The sequence below is a fragment of the Saccoglossus kowalevskii genome, chromosome 1, assembly GCF_978046115.1.
Source record: "Saccoglossus kowalevskii chromosome 1, keSacKowa6.1, whole genome shotgun sequence".
NCBI classification, from domain to species: domain Eukaryota; kingdom Metazoa; phylum Hemichordata; class Enteropneusta; family Harrimaniidae; genus Saccoglossus; species Saccoglossus kowalevskii.
Window position 1 is genome coordinate 38,143,363 of NC_140641.1, and position 17,047 is coordinate 38,160,409.

Genomic DNA, 17,047 nt, shown 5'->3' on the forward strand with positions numbered 1-17,047 from the left:
TCAGGTGACATCGACCTCGTCGGATATACGCATTTTTAGTTTTAGATTGATACGTCATAGGAACAGCTGGAAAACAGTCACCAAACAATTGTATCGTTCAAGGACTACATTTTTGAGATCTATAATTTGGCTAGAAAACAAGAATTCAATGAATGAACGTAAGATGAGCGCATGTGGTCACGTGACATACTGTCTCATTCACTATCTCTCATTTGATATTTGACAAACCTTGTATTTTTTTCAACAAAATAATTCGCATCACTTAAACTGCAATATAAGAACGGTCGGGTTTAAGTTTTCTATGTTGATGTTATATTAGACAGAATAATGGGTTAGGTTAGGATTGTGTACGTTGAACGCTCCATATTTCTAGAAAAATAGTCTACAGCCTCTCTGCGAACATATGTGTTGTTTATCATTCGCGGACAAGTAGAAAAAAATCGCCCGAATTTTCGTATGGCCGCGGTCTTGCTTCATAGCACCGGAGGGAAAACACAGTAAGAAACCATAGTACGTAAGCAAATAGCTTTACCTCCGGATATTTAATGAGCTCATCTGGGACAGAGCTTTTGTTATCAATGAGAGCATTGACAGCTTCAGAGACTACGCCTTCTGCGGCTATTGTTTTGTTCTTCCTTATAAGTGAGAGAATCACTAGCAAGTAGCAGACGTGTCCTCTGTCAGAAGATAGAGAGCTGAAGAGACAGAAACTGGTTACAGTGATTCTGTAAATCATTCCAAGGCATTTCAGCTCAGTGTCATACGCAACCAACACGGGGTAAGTTTTTTACGTTTTACTTTTAGTCTCTGAATTGATTGATTTAGAATGTGCAATGAGGATGCTGAAACTGTGATTAGGATTTTACAGTTATTTGTCGATTTTAGAGTATAAGATGATTATGATTTCGATGAACTCAACCTAATATATCGTCCAAGTAAATATATTGCCTAATCTTTATATACTTTATTCGAAATTGTAACGCGGATGAATATAAAGATGTGTATGTTAGGTTTGTGTTTTATTAGTTAACGTCTCTAGTAGATTATATTTATTTTTTCGCGAGTGGCAGATGTACCCTGATTATTTGATGACCGTTCCTACTCTCGTTTAATATAGTGTCACAGCTAAAAATGATGATTACTAAGGCCGTGGTATTTTTTAACGTTTCGAGATTTGCGTTTGTTCCCCTAATTATTTACTGATTCTGCGGTATGCATGGACACCTTGATAGTTACAAACCTTAGCTGTCTAGTATATGTCAAGTATTTTTTTTAATCTAGTTTTCCCATCGTTAATCTCACTTTAATAGCGTGCTTAGGAGCTCATCCTCAACATTCAAATGGAAGAGTATCCGTCAGTTTTGTCAAAAATGTCGGTTACGCCCACCGTGGTTATTCTATTAAATATATACATGTATGTGGTTTAGTATAATATTTAAATAAACAGAGTTATTAATATTGTCAGTGTAATCTAGTGTGTACGTTATAATTTCACTAATGGGTTGTTAATAGTTAAATTTAATTGAATTCATTATGACTGATAGTAAAGCCGATTCACCATTGTACTGACTGACTGTGTGTGTCATTGACAGTTATACGTGACCTTTCATCAGTAGCAAAGAACAATCGAAAGGAAATTGTAGGAGAAATCAGTTATTTTGACAAAAAACGTCAATTATGTATATTATACCATTATGCGCATCTTCAGCTGCACATCTTTGCTCGTGCAACGACTTGAAAAGTTCCTACACACTATTCGCATTAAGTATCGGATACCCATTGTCGGAGTAACGATGCAAGTCGATTGATTTACGGACCAACTACCACCTTTTGATAGAAATTTCACATCACGTGTGAAGATATCAAACGCTTCAACTTGAGCGGATTATGAACACATAGCGTAAGGCTACTGAATATTCCCTCTCCAATCAAGCTGAAGATCAAAAGATCTTCCCTGTGTTCGACCAAGCGCACTGTCTTGCATCGGAATATAGTGAATAGTATATTTTCAAATTCGATTTGAAGGTGTAGAGAAACCACGGGAGACCAACGTGATAGTAATTCGTGAAGTATTTAAATTGTCGAACAGTCCGTGTTTTTTTATTACAAGGTTGATAATACTTCTCCAATTTACTAGACTTCAAAATTATATAGAATACACGTCAAATAATCGACCATTATCACACAATCGGCGATTGTTTCTTCTCTCTTTCTCGCAAAATGAAGTTTAACAACGAATTCACTGAGTTACCTTTATATGTAGTGCATTATATACGGTTCAGCGAAGGGAAAATTCATAATATAATCTCATCACTTCCTTATTATTACTATTTATATTTAGCAAAACGAAAACTACGACATCTAGCTTGTTAAATGTTAACATTTTTACAAGTATAATTCATACAGAAGATATTTGAATTTTTTACTAAGAAGAAATTGATTATATCTCATATGTCATAAATATCGTATTTTTATTAAAGCTTCACGATGACCTTGCGTGGTTTTATTATCATCTCTCTGGGCATAACTAGCCGGGGAAACCATATTTAACAAACCGTGATGTCTACAAAAACTATGTTTAAATTTGAAATGCATAAAAAGATTGATGGCAATGTATACGTATACTCCTATTTCACATTCTATATCGTTTGAACTTTGTACATAATGATATATGATGATGTCATACCACAAATCAATCATGAGTACTATGAGACGGTTCGTTAAAACAATTTTAGGATTCGGCACGTACCGAATTAGGATTACCTTTCACGACAATGTAGGCATGACGAAATGCCAACTCAGGCTTTTCTATTTCGCTGATCTTTCACCTGATTTTCAATTTCAAAAATACTTTTTTAATCTACTTCCTCTTCACTGTTCTACGTACAATGTAAAAAGTAGTAATTTATAGGTGTATGGGTTGCGCATAGATCCAGCAGTATACTAATACTAAATGGAAACCTGTAAAATGCTTCAATTGATTTTTCCATCAACACACATCGCTTAGAGTCTATCAGTTAAGTTGTTAAAATGAGATGGAATGATGAAAACTTATTGGCGGCTCACTTTCTCGCCAATTTATAGAGCAATCAATTTACCGTTAAAGACAGTTATTTGAAGTGGTTGTTGTCGTATATCACCTTCGTTAAATGGTTCAAGCGAAACGTGTTCCACATTACGTACAGATGCTCAGTACATACCGATTAGATAGCGCCAAAAATCACTTAGAGTTTTACTAACATTTCCTGTAACCGGATCGTTTCGTATATTGAACATAATGAACCTGTCGCCGTATCGGGAATGCCTTTGCTATAAACGACTGTTATAAACTATCCCTCCCCTACAACTATTTAAATATATCAGATGAATTTAGTTGTCTTCGTAATATGTCGATATGTTCTGTTTTTTTTAAATACTTCTTCATTTTCACGATGATTACAAATATAAAAATAATATCTTTCACCGTCTTTCCCTCACTTAGCTGCAAGGCGGTTATCTACATAATAGAGCATCTATGATGCGTCGAGTGGGACAGCACGCTGTGACTGACAGGTACTTGTCAGCCCTTGGGCCACTCCGTATCATTACCAATTCCCACTGCGTTGCGTTCCCTCCTGTATATTACATTATTCATGATTAGCCACTCGCTGTGGATGTGGTGGTATGTTTCATTCAAGCACGACTGTAATCAGTAATGTACGGACCTTTCTATCGAATCCTAAAACGCGCTCTAGAGAGACCTCTAATCACTCAGTTTGATAAGATAATCTGGATTTGATATGAGATTTGTCATCGCCTCAGGTGTATTGAATGGACAAGGGTAGCAAGTTGTGAATGGCTTAACACCGTCCAACAATATAGAGACTTGCACCGTTAGGACATCGCGGCGTCAATCTGCTGAGTTAGTCATTTGTTGAACAAATATCTTGAGATTTCCAGCTGACTGCCGCTTCTCATCTCGAACACATGTTTACGGCAGGATAATGTCATTGTCAACCAGAGTTATTCAAGTTTCGTTCCATGTCAAACAGCATAGAGGTCGCGATTTGTAAACCCCTATAATTAAATTTTTCCGTTTGTTTTATAAAAAAAAACAATGACAAATTCCTAACCATTGCTATATACATGCATATTGACTTCAATAATTAACATTTTACGAGCAAGAACAATTCTATGTATCAATTCTTAAATTTGTTGGCTAAATATTTTGAAAAAAAAAACACATCCACGTTTACGTTAAACATTTAGTGGCAAATTATCGGAAATATATTCACAATATTAACAATATATGTAATAATAAATTTGTATCTTTTGAAGAAAAAAATTTTCTTCTGTCAAAAAAACTGGAAAAAACACGTTGTCATTGGTTATTGTCCATAATTACATGTCTACATGGTAGTAATTTAATGTCCGACGGTGATCAATAAAAATAAATAAAAATCAACTTCATTCAGGAAAAGACCTGTAATAATATAACGATACAAGGGAAAGTTGAACACACCATAATTGGGTAGCCAGCTGGCTCTCATTAGTGCAACAAACTCAATCAGAACAAAAATCACTGTCAAAATGAAAGAAGTAAAAGTGATGATTTTAAATATTTCATGTGACATACAAAAACACATGCATGATTTAAGCATCAGATAACGTGTCACGCTTAGCGGCAAAGACTACAAAGCGTGTATCGCAGAAAGCAGTTACCAAGATAGCGTTACATAAGTAACGGGTTTAATTTTATATGAAGCAAATATAAATTAAATAGAAGGTATGTACACACAATCATTAGTGACATCTTGTTTTATTGAGTCAGTTTATTAAATATGTCGAGGTCACATTAATCGATGTTAACTATTTAAACAAAATGCGAGTTTTTTAATTGACCCGTAACGTTTATGGCGCGAATCGATTGATTCAATGCAGTGATCCACTGATATTTCGCGTAAGTACGAATTTGAGGCATATCATACGTCTTTGCAGATACGTTATAATAGTGTATTATACACAACTTATGCCAACAAAGTGTGTGTATGTATGTGTTTTGTGCTGACTGTTTGATCGGCAATGTTTTTATGGAAGGCATATTAGACAGAAATAGACTACACTAAATGCATTTTCAAATCGACTAAACCGCTACTGTGACGAAACTTTTTAAATTGACTTTAGGAAATCAACCGATCAGTCAATCAATAACTCTCCATTTGTCATGTCACCATAGAATTCCAGAATTTGACATTACCGGAATGTATATATAATGTAGCTGTCGATGACAATTAATTGTATTCATCTAATTACACAAAGTAATTAAGAGCTGTCCATATATATTAATTGACCAGTTCTTTGAAAATATATGTATATATCGATCTCCCGGATTGTCAGTACCAATGTGTACAATGAACCACGCAGATTGTAGTAGTAACAACAAGGTTCTTGCGCAAATTATTGCAAATAGTATGCCAATTAAGAAAATACTAAATTCCAGCCCATCTTAGTTGTGAAATAGTGTTCGCAAAGTGGTATGACGATTCAGTAATTTTCAGTTCACAATTTGCCGAAAATGGGATCGTTATAATATTATTGTTTCAGACTGCAATCGATATTTAAAAGCGTGAATGAAGATACATATATTGACAAAGCACGTGAGATGTTTGATAATATATATCATCAAACATAGAGGCCTATATTTTCTGTAAAACACTCAGTAACGCCATTATGTGCGATTACCACTAATGTACTACATGCACCAATTCTACGGTATTGCATTAGATATTCAGAGGTTGGTCATATCAACATTTACAACTACATCAGCGACAAAAAAACATGTCTGAAACTAATTAAGGTTTCCACAGACAGAGCCAAGCCAATTTAACACTAATTTATTCGCATTGGTTTGTTGCTAAGGTAATCGATTAGGCATATACATTATCAAGTGGCGATCAACAACTGTCGCTCCATGTAGTGCATTACAGTGTGTAACACGTACAGGAACATTCATTTGTTCGAAGCTTAACGCAACTAGACTGTCACCTGACTAATATCAATGAGTCTCTCTCGCTATTTTGTTTTGCTAAATTCAATACATATTTAACGAACAGGTGTTGTCATTATCCCATGCGACTCACGTAGAATATCCCCGGGAAGCACAACAACCGCCCAGAGGCAGACGTTTCTGAATTGAAATTTTCCGTTCCGGTTGAGATAATGGATCAGGAAATGCCGTGATTGCCTTTTCTCCTTTGTTTCCGACGTATTCTTTCACGCATTTCACTATTTGTCGAGATATATTTCCAACAAGAGTATATGTTTTTGTTATTTGACTATCAATGTTCAGGAAAATGATTTTTCAAATTAGGTTTGTTTATAGATGTTATGATATGTTTATTAAATTTTTGACTTGTCATTAATATACAATTTATATAATCAGTATATTATATAGATATGTCTGCAAACATTACAATGAATAATCTTCATTCTAAGTCACGACCCTAACTAGAGAGTAATGATTTTACGTTTATCGGCAAATATACTTTAAGAAAACATGGATGTCGGCTTTCAATTATACGCAATGCAATGGATGGATGGTAATCCCCTGGAATTAAGTAAATATCTCCTGCTCTTTTTTTTGTCAAAATAACTGAATTAACCGTCGCGACAGTAACGTGATCCTGGATTATAAGCTTTTTCAAGGAGATAATTGTACTCCAAATTAGGTCATTAATAAAGAAAAGAAAGGAATACATGCCACTAACATTTTGAAGGAATATATTTTACGGATGCTCCTGGCTTTACTATTTTTAATTAGAGATGAAAAGTATGACATTTCTATTATGTAAATCGCAACATTATTTAAACTTTAGGGAACCATAGTATTGAATGTCACTTGAAAAATACTTTGCTCATCGCTGTAAAATTTGTATTCGTGTTCTCTCGTATCCATCGATTCATTCTTAAATGTTATTTTCAGCGAGTGAGTTTCCTTCGTACATAATGCACTTGATTCCGTTGGGTGACATTCAAAAGCGTCCAACCCTCATAAAAAGACAAACTACACGTAGCCATTACTGTATTTTACTTCAGTTCTAATTGCCGTTCAGAGTCAGCATTGATCAAGCATATCGCGGATCCTCGGGGTAGTAGATGTACATTAATATGCCCATCGGCTAAAAAAACTCATATACCGAATAAATGAATAAGCAAGGCCCCAATAATATCTCTTAAGTTAAACATATCTGATATGAGTAGCTATGTCAAAATAAAACACATAATGCATTACAATTGAATTCATTTTTCAATACTTTAAATAGAAGATGAGATAAATAAATAAGTATTGACTGGCACGCCGATTTCTGATTTGAAACAGATGACAGTGTGCAATACGGTTCATATGTAAAGTCACTGGAGTTTTTAATTGAAGCATCAGGTGGGTTCTTAGCTAAATTATGTTTGATCACCACCGTTCCGTTCCTGAAAAGCATGATGCTCTTTTCATTAGAAACCCTATACGTAAATACACTAGCATCGACGTATTTGCAGAATTAAATATTTGCATGTGCGTTAACTATTGTGAAACAGAGATGATACGAATTCTAAACTAGAACGTTAGCTATCTAAATTCAATGCGTTCCCATAAGCACGCTAACACATAGTACACATTTAAGTGAGATTGTTAGTAGTCAAGCGTACACAATTAGTGTTCGTTTCTTCTAGGCTAACATATAATCGTCCTTATTGCCTGACCAATACACACACTGTGTTGCATTTCCTTTATAATGCCCACAGTAAAACCAAGAGTTTGGACCTACAGGTGATCAGACTGCCATGTCAATGTTAGATTAATAATACAATTTTTACGTGTTAACTTCAGATCTATTTCTGTACAGACAATACATACGAACTGTAATTTCACTAAAGTTAAAAAACGTTATAATTACTATCCCCAATCCGCCAACGTTAACCAGCTGAAATAAACAAATCATGACTTGTCAGACCGCCTATTTCCAACGATTTGAATATTGCGTTGGTGTCGTTATAATGAGGATAAGTTATTACATATTCATGAGAATCATGTATCGTTATCAAGCAGTTAGTATATTTCACCATTCAGTCGACAGTTGATCACATGCGAGAGGGTGCAACTTTAAACGTGGTCTCATCTAAGTGATTTATATAGGGTAAGGATATTAATTTGATCAATTGTCATTGAGAGATATACTTACATGTTGATTCTGATGCGCTCAACAACAATTATAACAAAGTTAATTAGTAATATTGTGCATATTTCTTATGTACATCTTTTAGCTAGAGTAGATTTTTAGACACTTACAATGCTGGTTGAATGTATTGTATTTTTATATATTGCGATATATATGTTGACCATCATTTTAAAAGCAAACTCAATAGAAATATTTATCAATTGTTGTATATTGTAACTTAAGTCAGGACGGAAATAGGGTGTGACGAGCTCTGCAAGCCATATTTAAACACGATGTACAAGACCCAGATATTAGGGAACTAATTCCAGTGGCAGATAATGTTTCCGAACACTGATACCATAAATGTGATGTAATCTCTGGTTGTAGTGAAGAGCGCAGAAACATTATACCAGCTGGATTGATAATGAATGCTCTTTGTATTATCTCTGAACATCTTGTCGATGAATTGATGAATTTGTGCGTTCTTAAGTGACACTTAAATTAAATATATTGCATATGTATATGCGTGTTCTTTTTAATATTTTGTGTGTGCTGTTTTTTTTGTTTGTTTTTTGTTTTTTTTGTTATTTTTTTGTTTTTGTTTTTTAGTAGCTCTTCCACTTGTTATGGTCATTTGATATTTTCACTTCACGCTATCGACCAATGTGCTTATGGCAGCCGCGGCGGCACAGTTTTTTTTGCCTAGTATATGTTGCGGTTGGGCAGTTTATATAAGACTTTTAGTACCAGAATTAGGCTCGATTCATGCAAATAAAACAAACAGTATGTTGAAATTAGGAATTTTTAAGAATATAGTTATTGGTATTCAGATGAAATTACCCATAATACACGCGGCGCGGCTCAGATTGTACACTTAACAACATACCTACGTGTTGTATAAACCTACCATATGCGATAATTAATATTCAACACGTCAATGTATGTTCTTTGATTTTTTAAACGCACCAGTTATGAACTGACCATTAGAACATACGTTGTTCGCGTGCTCGCACTAATCACATGGCGGTAGCTCCGCTGCCTCATTCGTCTAATTAGCGGATTATTCTCCCAGCTGGTACTCGTATAGGCGTTTATTTGTCGACCGTGTCCCTGAGCGTAATTAACGCATTTACAATGGTTATAAACACATACATACTTTATAACAAGATATATTACCAATTACTTGTAATTTCATTACGAACTTGGATTAGAAGCACAACACATCAATTTAATACCTTGTGTTGTTGTATGAATGGTATCATTCGTTTCTACCCAGAAGACATTGCTGATTTATTTGTATTTAAATTAGTAATTAGTTCTTGTGTATTACGTTCACGTTACCAGGTGTACAATTTGTGGCAAGACCACATGGTGCTCTTACTTTGAATTCATGTCGGTAAGTGAATGCGTTAGCCCTCATTCCATCGTGAGAAAATTAAACGTTTCAATTAGATCAAATCAAGTGGGAATGGTATATCACATTTACGCACATAGTGTTTCCACACGACGCGTGAACAGTGGGGTACAATAATAAACACAACCACACGAACATCGGCACTGTGACTAAATAACCCACTTTTTCAAAATTAAAAACTTCATCTAAGAACATTTCGAAAAAATCGTCAACTTAACGACAAAGTATATTGTAATATCAGAGATCTTTTATTTTGTACACTTATAATGAGCGTGTCAGACTCATCGAACATTTGAAGGTAAAAGTAGGCCTGATATCCAAGTATTTTTGTAACAATAATAAATCACTTATTCAATTATTTGTTATTACTGTGTCATGTTATCGCGTCGTTTCTCACATTTTTAAACCATTACATGAGGCGAGCAACGCTATGAGAGGTCGTGGTATCCATTTCATACAAGGCGAGATACACAAACTTGAATGTTATGTACGAACACGTTATAAACCTCAACCATACCCTGATTCCTCCACGCCTACCCAATCGTTCTCTCAAAAATAAAAAATAAATAGTTTGAGTAGTCACAATCATTCAGACATGGTGAACAATTCTGTCAAATATTAGATCGAGAATAATAAGACACGTTACCATATTGTTATATACTCATAATCATTATTGTTTTTTCAGCAACTTTTGAATTTGTTTTTGAATTCAATTAACCTGTACTTTTATTATCTTTTTATTCACAGAACCATGAACCAAATAACGGTCTGTGCTGCATTTATTGCTATTCTTTGTGTTCAGACACTAGCCGCCGACTCCCAAGGTGACTCAGGTATGGCGTCTTTAGGATTACAATAACTAGTGCGTTTTCACGGTGCACACACATTGGTATAGCATTAATAACGCAGAATTCTCACTAAATGTAAATGGATATTGTGGTACACACGCGGGGTGTCTAAGACTATATTTGAATTACAGATATGAACGTGTTCCTAGTTCTGTATACACAATTGGCATTCGCCGATACGCAATATTTGCTGTTTTTGTTGTTGTTGTTGTTATTATTGTTGTTGTGTATCTATAAATTATGTATTATTTATTCATTTTTAATAGTGCCAATTATCACCGATCGATGTAATTTATAAGCACATATGAGTAAAATGTTTCTCCCCTAAAACGTCACCATAGATAACTTTGTTTCATAAGTGCATATTAAATTTTGCACCTGCATTTTTTAAAAATTCACCCTTTGCTCAAATTGTTCAATAGATTCTGACTTTGGTTTGGAACTAGGCATAATATAATGTTGTTCTGTAAATACTAGAATAGGTTTTATACACTAGGCTTGATTATTTGCTAGTGATACGTCATTTCTTAATCGCCTAATTCATATACCATCAATATATCATATCTAGCTTTATTATATGTTTTACATGTACAGTTTTCTTTGTCATTTTTATATATAATACACGTACAGTAAAATATTTTATCCAAGGGTTGCATTTTTCGTTTGCGTTAAACACTATTGGATCACTGAATAATTCAATTAGAATGTAGTGCCTGGTTTATTTGTTTTCTTTTGATATTATCAACAATTTCTGTTTTAACCACAAATCATTAATTATGTTTTATCTAGAGAGATTTAGTATGTAATTTAAGATAGTGTTGACCTTGTCCAATACCAAATTATTTATAGGTTTCTAGTGTGAGATAACAAAATGTAACAGTTTGCACATTCTATGTACGGCAGCTTGTCAACACACAACTTAACAAAACACAAGGACATTTACACTAGTTCAAAATCATGGTAACTCCGACCCTTGTTCCAATATAAAGCATAATTTAACCCCTTGGATGGCCCACGACTGATGGCAAATTCCTACTGGTGACACCCCGGGGATATGTAAACACGGAAGGTGATAGCCCAGTGGGTATATGTCCTCAGAAGAATGACACAGCTCACCGCTCAGGAAACTCATTTAAAATGAACTCGACCTCGACGTCTCGATCGCGTTCACTCTAAAATATACAATGTGACTATGATGACGGAGGGGTGGTAGCAATAATAATAATATATGCATGGCAAATGTTTAAACTTATAATGTTTTTTTTTTACATTGATGCACTATTCTATTGTAAATATCACGCCGTACTTCTCGGGAAGCAATTTTGATATTATTCCTTTACAATCACTGTAACCGTTTGTGTTAACTACGTCGTTTCGTTCCGTTCAGGTGTTACCGGTAGTAACTCAATCGTATTGATTAAAGTGTGAAAATAAATTAAACTCATCGATTGCAATTAACTATGTTGAAACATGTTTTAGCTTTCCACTTCTTATCAATCGTGTTTTACAGGGTACACTTTCGCTGATGAAGACAAGATTGAAGATGTTGAAGAAGATAAAACCTTTATCAATGGTCTGATGGACTTCATCAACTGTAAATTATATAGTCGTCTCCGAAAAGTTGAGGACAGCTGCGATGAACTGAGCTACAACATGGTATCGAACAAACGTGCAACACCCGGCAGAGGAACATTAGGTCTTATGTTCGGAAGGAGATCATCAGATTTTGCTAAAAGGAACAACGGCAGGCGACAGGTCGGTACAAGAAGGCAGTCGGGTAATCGACAGAGCATTCCTGCCGGTAACTACTGGGAGACAATGTATCATATGCCTGTAGGAAAGCGAGATGCCGATGTCATTGATAACTAACCATTTACAATAAACAAACAAAAATACACATTGACACACTAAACGGCTGTCTACATTACGAGAATGTATTTTCCAACCGAGTATATTTGAATTTGATTTATTATGCTCAGCGTGAACAAAGACTGATCTTTGCACAGAAGCAAAAATTAGTGTGAAGTGATCGACATAAACCATAATTTACATTTCCAAGTAACTAATATTATAAGAGAACAATATTATAATTTTGTATCATGCCCAGGAATGAATTATCCTTCTCAGCGATGACTCGTCATATCTTCTATGACCCAAGACCTGAACACCAAAAAACTTACTTTACATTTCCTTCACGATATTCCGTCTTTTTGAGGCTGATATTTTAACTAACATCTTTTGATGCATGTTTTTTTTATCTCTAGTAGAAACTGTAACTGTAGAAAACTGTTTTCTTTTTTATTTAATATTAAGTAGCATGGCATGAGTGTCCTTTTTTTAAGGGTAGTTTATTGTCACAAATGATTATATTAAAATTTCTTTGTCGGAGAAATCATGTGCTTGTTGTGCCTTTTTAGTGTTCTTTTTATGTCTTGCTAATTAACACGAAATAGTTGTTTTCTTTTTTGTAACTAACAACAATATTTCTTATGTTGATATACCGCCCCCTGTAGTACGTTTTATCCAATTAAGGTCTAAGTTGTTAGTATGCGCACAAGGGAGAATGACTAACATATTTTAAGGTAATGCGTTTTTATAATTGTTTTTAATGCAAGTTTGTTCGGCGTGTGATCAGGATTTGCATGTTTTTTGTTACTAATACGTAAATATACTTATTTACCAAATATACGAACATACAGTCACAATGTGTAATATTTATACACATATATCTTATTATATTGCAATTTACTGTCACGTTTTTTTCATTATTTCTGTTAACCTAATTATTTATAATACTGTATTTAATGGTGACTTTTGACACACATGATATAGTACATAAGTAGGAAGGTCGAAATATAAATTCCTTTAGTCGACGCAAATCCAGAATGGGGTCAGCTGTCAAATAACTGATGATTATCTTAATTAATATTTTCTCGCAATTCCTTTTTCGCTGTATAAATAGGGGTACATCTCACCAAAACAACTATCACGATATGTTTTGTCGATTTTGAAACAAAAGCATCAAATGAAAATCAGTCACTAGCATAGTCTATTGTGAACATTTGATGCAGTCCCATTAGAGCTTATATTTTTATAATTTGGTATTTTGATTGGTTAATTTCTACTTTTATAAGGTTGTTGTCCAAAGGCCGGTTCAGATGATCAGATAAAGATTAATTTTATCTGAAATAGTCTGACTGTATGAGCAACAAAATCTAATGTAATACAACATTTTTAAAAAATGTTATGCTTCAGATTTCTATCCGAATAGGCCGTCGCGGATTACCGCGGAATATCTGCAACTTACCCTCATTCAATTCAATCTGTAATTAGACTATTAATCTGCCAATAATACGTAAAAAAAAATTACCATTTATGGTAAAAAAAAAACGGTCACCATCAAAACCTTATATAAACATGGAAAATGTATTTTTTCACAACAAAATAGTTTCTTGTTTTTTCATGTGTGACATGAGCATTTCAATTTAATATTCTGTTTGAACTGAAATTATTGATACTAAACAGTGCACTGCGGAAACAAACAGTACTATTACATTCTTTGAAATCTGTGCTGAAATCTGGGATTGTAATTTCAGAAAAAAATGAAAGAAAAAACAAGAAAATGACACTTTATTATATATATTAACCAATAGCTTAAAGAAATACCACAATGCAAACTTTTGGCTTTACTTACGATATACATCGGACACAATAACTAATAACGTCATCGTAACTATGTTATTTTATCTTTTTCAGAGCTTCTCCTAAACCATCACCTATCTTCAGGTCTTCATCATCATCATCGTCATTATCATCTAGCCTCCTCATCAGTACTCGGAATGTTCTACCAACTCTCGATGCCATTTCGTGACACATGTTCTCATCACAACACACACATCAAATCTGAGAGTATTATTTTTGCTATTCTCTACACGGTCTTGTGCCACGGTAATTTGAGTCTCCTGTATGAAAATGTCCTCACAAACGTTTAGTAATACTTTCATAACTTACCTTTTTTGATATATTCTTATTGTTCTTAAAGAATGTTATAGTTTCGTGTTACATATATATCATGTAGACATCACCATGGTTACTTAGCCATATATTTTTTTTCGTAAATATGTCAATAAATGACTTGAAATATAAAAGTGCGATTTATTATTGAACACATATCTATTCACATCAGGACTCCGCGATTCCTGCGGATAAGTTATGAGGAGATAACCCGGTAGAATTAATTATGCCCACTGGCAACGAAACGCCCATTACTTATTTCCATATATGGAGTGCTCACTTTGTAATGCCTCACACAAATTCCCAAAATATCATGAAAAATATGTAAGCGTATAGTATAGAAAACACATATAGATGGCACAAATATATATCACGTATTTCCGTGATTAGTCAATATTATAGTAAGCATGTCTTTGAATCTCACGAACGTAATTTGCGATTGTGGTATTATATTTTATAATACATATAAATTAAATTAAATTAAATTAAATTAAATTAAATTAAATTAAATTAAATTAAATTAAATTAAATTAAATTAAATTAAATTAAATTAAATTAAATTAAATTAAATTAAATTAAATTAAATTAAATTAAATTAAATTAAATTAAATTAAATTAAATTAAGTTAAATTAGAAAAGAACATAAATTCGAGTACATGATATGGTGGCAAAAAATTACTTTTTTCATACCCATTTGTACTTACTGGTCATCTGAGATGTAGACACGTATAAAACCTAAGATCTATTGACATTATTTGCAAAAGTGTAATAAACATGGTTGTTATTGTTTCTAATTTTGTAACTGAATACTATTCGGCGATTTATTTTAAACGGGACATCGTCTGCTGTCTTATTATAATAGTATATTAGTATATGAATTGATCATGTTCCCAATAACGGTATCAGTTATCTTTGAATGCAGATTTTTCATTTTCTGTGCCATATTGGTGTGTGTTTTTTTTCGGTAAATCCACAAAAAGTTGGTGGCTTCCCATTAATTACAGGTTTTTACAAGGTGTTTCACAGTTGAAAGAATGTACAGAACTTGGCTACACTTACTTGTACAGTGCAGACTCAGTGAAATCGATTTCGCAATCTATTATAAGACTGCCACTGACATTTGTACAGCAAGTAAAATGATCTGGGGCAATTTAAAATTCTCTACGTATACTCCGGTCACATTGTGATACTCTCCCTACATATATGAGGGATGATAAAAGGACTATATCCTGTCGTTAACAAAATATAAACGTCAGCATAAAATTACCATTTTAAATCATCGAAAAAAAATTACGGAAGCAATGTGACCACCCACCTCAGAAAATGGAATAGCCTTATTTATTATTCATTGGGTGTATGTGGGGTTGCAACCTACTGGTATTATTTCAGCTCTGATACAACGTCGAGTAGACGTCACGCGGGATTTGTTCGTGAGATTTTACTTACTCTGTGAACTGACCCTTGAACTGACATGTCTCTGAACTAATTATGAATGTCATCACTATCGTATCAATATAACGCACCGGTTAATTTCTAGATCGTTGTGTTAATGAAAAACTTCAAGGAGGTCTTCTTATGTATTTTCCTTATATATGCTAAAGTTTTGCACTTGGTGTGGTAAAATAAATATTCAAGCCTGTGACTTACGTTGTCGGTATTTGATTGTGATAGCTTTGAAGTTGCACCCCTGGGAAATCCTTTTCTCAGAACGTTACTTCTGACCCAAGGTGCCCAAATATCGACAAGGTTGATGAGTCTTTTATTTACACTTAGGAACGCCTAACATGAGAGTCCATTTCTATATACCAAATGAGCTTCGATGACCGCGTTAATTTCACTGGGGAGTCTTGAAACACATTGGTGCAACATATCCCGTCAATAGTGTGATACAGATCTGATATATAAGTGATTTAGTGTGTTTCATATTCTTTTAAATTTTTGTGTCAAATAATAATGACATGATAATGGAATGCTAGACTATATATGATATATTTCGTTTGGTATTTTATAACTCAAATTCAATTCAAGTCGGGACTAATGTAACGATAACAAATGAAAAACGTGATCAAATCTGAATTGCCTGTATTATTTAACCCCATCCGCTGTGAAGATAGTTTGTTTACTGCTGTGTGATAATTTGCACGAATGTACAAATGGTAAATATATCCGTGCCGTCTTAAGTTTCAACGATTCTTATTGTTGTTTGAATGCCACGGGCCTTTCCTTGCCCTGTTAAGAACTTTACTTTTAAAAGCAATTGCAACAAATTAAGGGAGTAAATCATAAAAATAACAAAAGCAGTCAGATGGTTGCGTTTCGTTAATTTTTGAATCGAACACTCTCGGTTGAACATTGTTCAATTATAATTCGCCTTTTCAAATATGTGTGTTGTAAATAATTGCAATAACTCGGGTCCCATCTACGTCCTGTTATATGATCATATTTGCACAATCACGTAATGTCACATATCAGGAAGTGAAAATAACACCGATACATAGGAAATAATCACAGAATGAAGCTGTGTTGGAAATAATAAGTACATATAAAACATGATAGCAATTATATCATCAAACACGCTATAA

The 17,047-nt window shown here is 33.9% G+C and overlaps 1 protein-coding gene across 2 annotated transcripts; it reads left to right on the forward strand.

The window, feature by feature from the left end:
* The first annotated feature begins 640 nt into the window (after positions 1-640).
* LOC100374581 (uncharacterized) lies at positions 641-14,599 on the forward strand. Of its 2 annotated transcripts, none has more exons than XM_006819109.2 (4): positions 641-778; positions 10,351-10,436; positions 11,962-12,206; positions 14,208-14,599. In XM_006819109.2, exons 2-4 carry the CDS (start codon positions 10,355-10,357, stop codon positions 14,217-14,219), a joined length of 339 nt encoding a protein of 112 aa, XP_006819172.1. In that variant the 5' UTR covers positions 641-778; positions 10,351-10,354; the 3' UTR covers positions 14,220-14,599. The 2 variants fall into 2 exon arrangements, with proteins under 2 accessions (XP_006819172.1, XP_002736921.1); XM_002736875.4 differs by lacking the exon at positions 641-778 and adding an exon at positions 8,096-8,168.
* Positions 14,600-17,047: the final 2,448 nt, after the last annotated feature.

Excerpts from the sequence above, each read along its gene's own strand:
- LOC100374581 (XM_006819109.2), top strand. The coding sequence starts at position 10,355 with ATGAACCAAATAACGGTCTGTGCTGCATTTATTGCTATTCTTTGTGTT. Across the intron at positions 10,437-11,961 it reads CGACTCCCAAGGTGACTCAG|GGTACACTTTCGCTGATGAA; the intron begins GTATGGCGTCTT and ends CGTGTTTTACAG.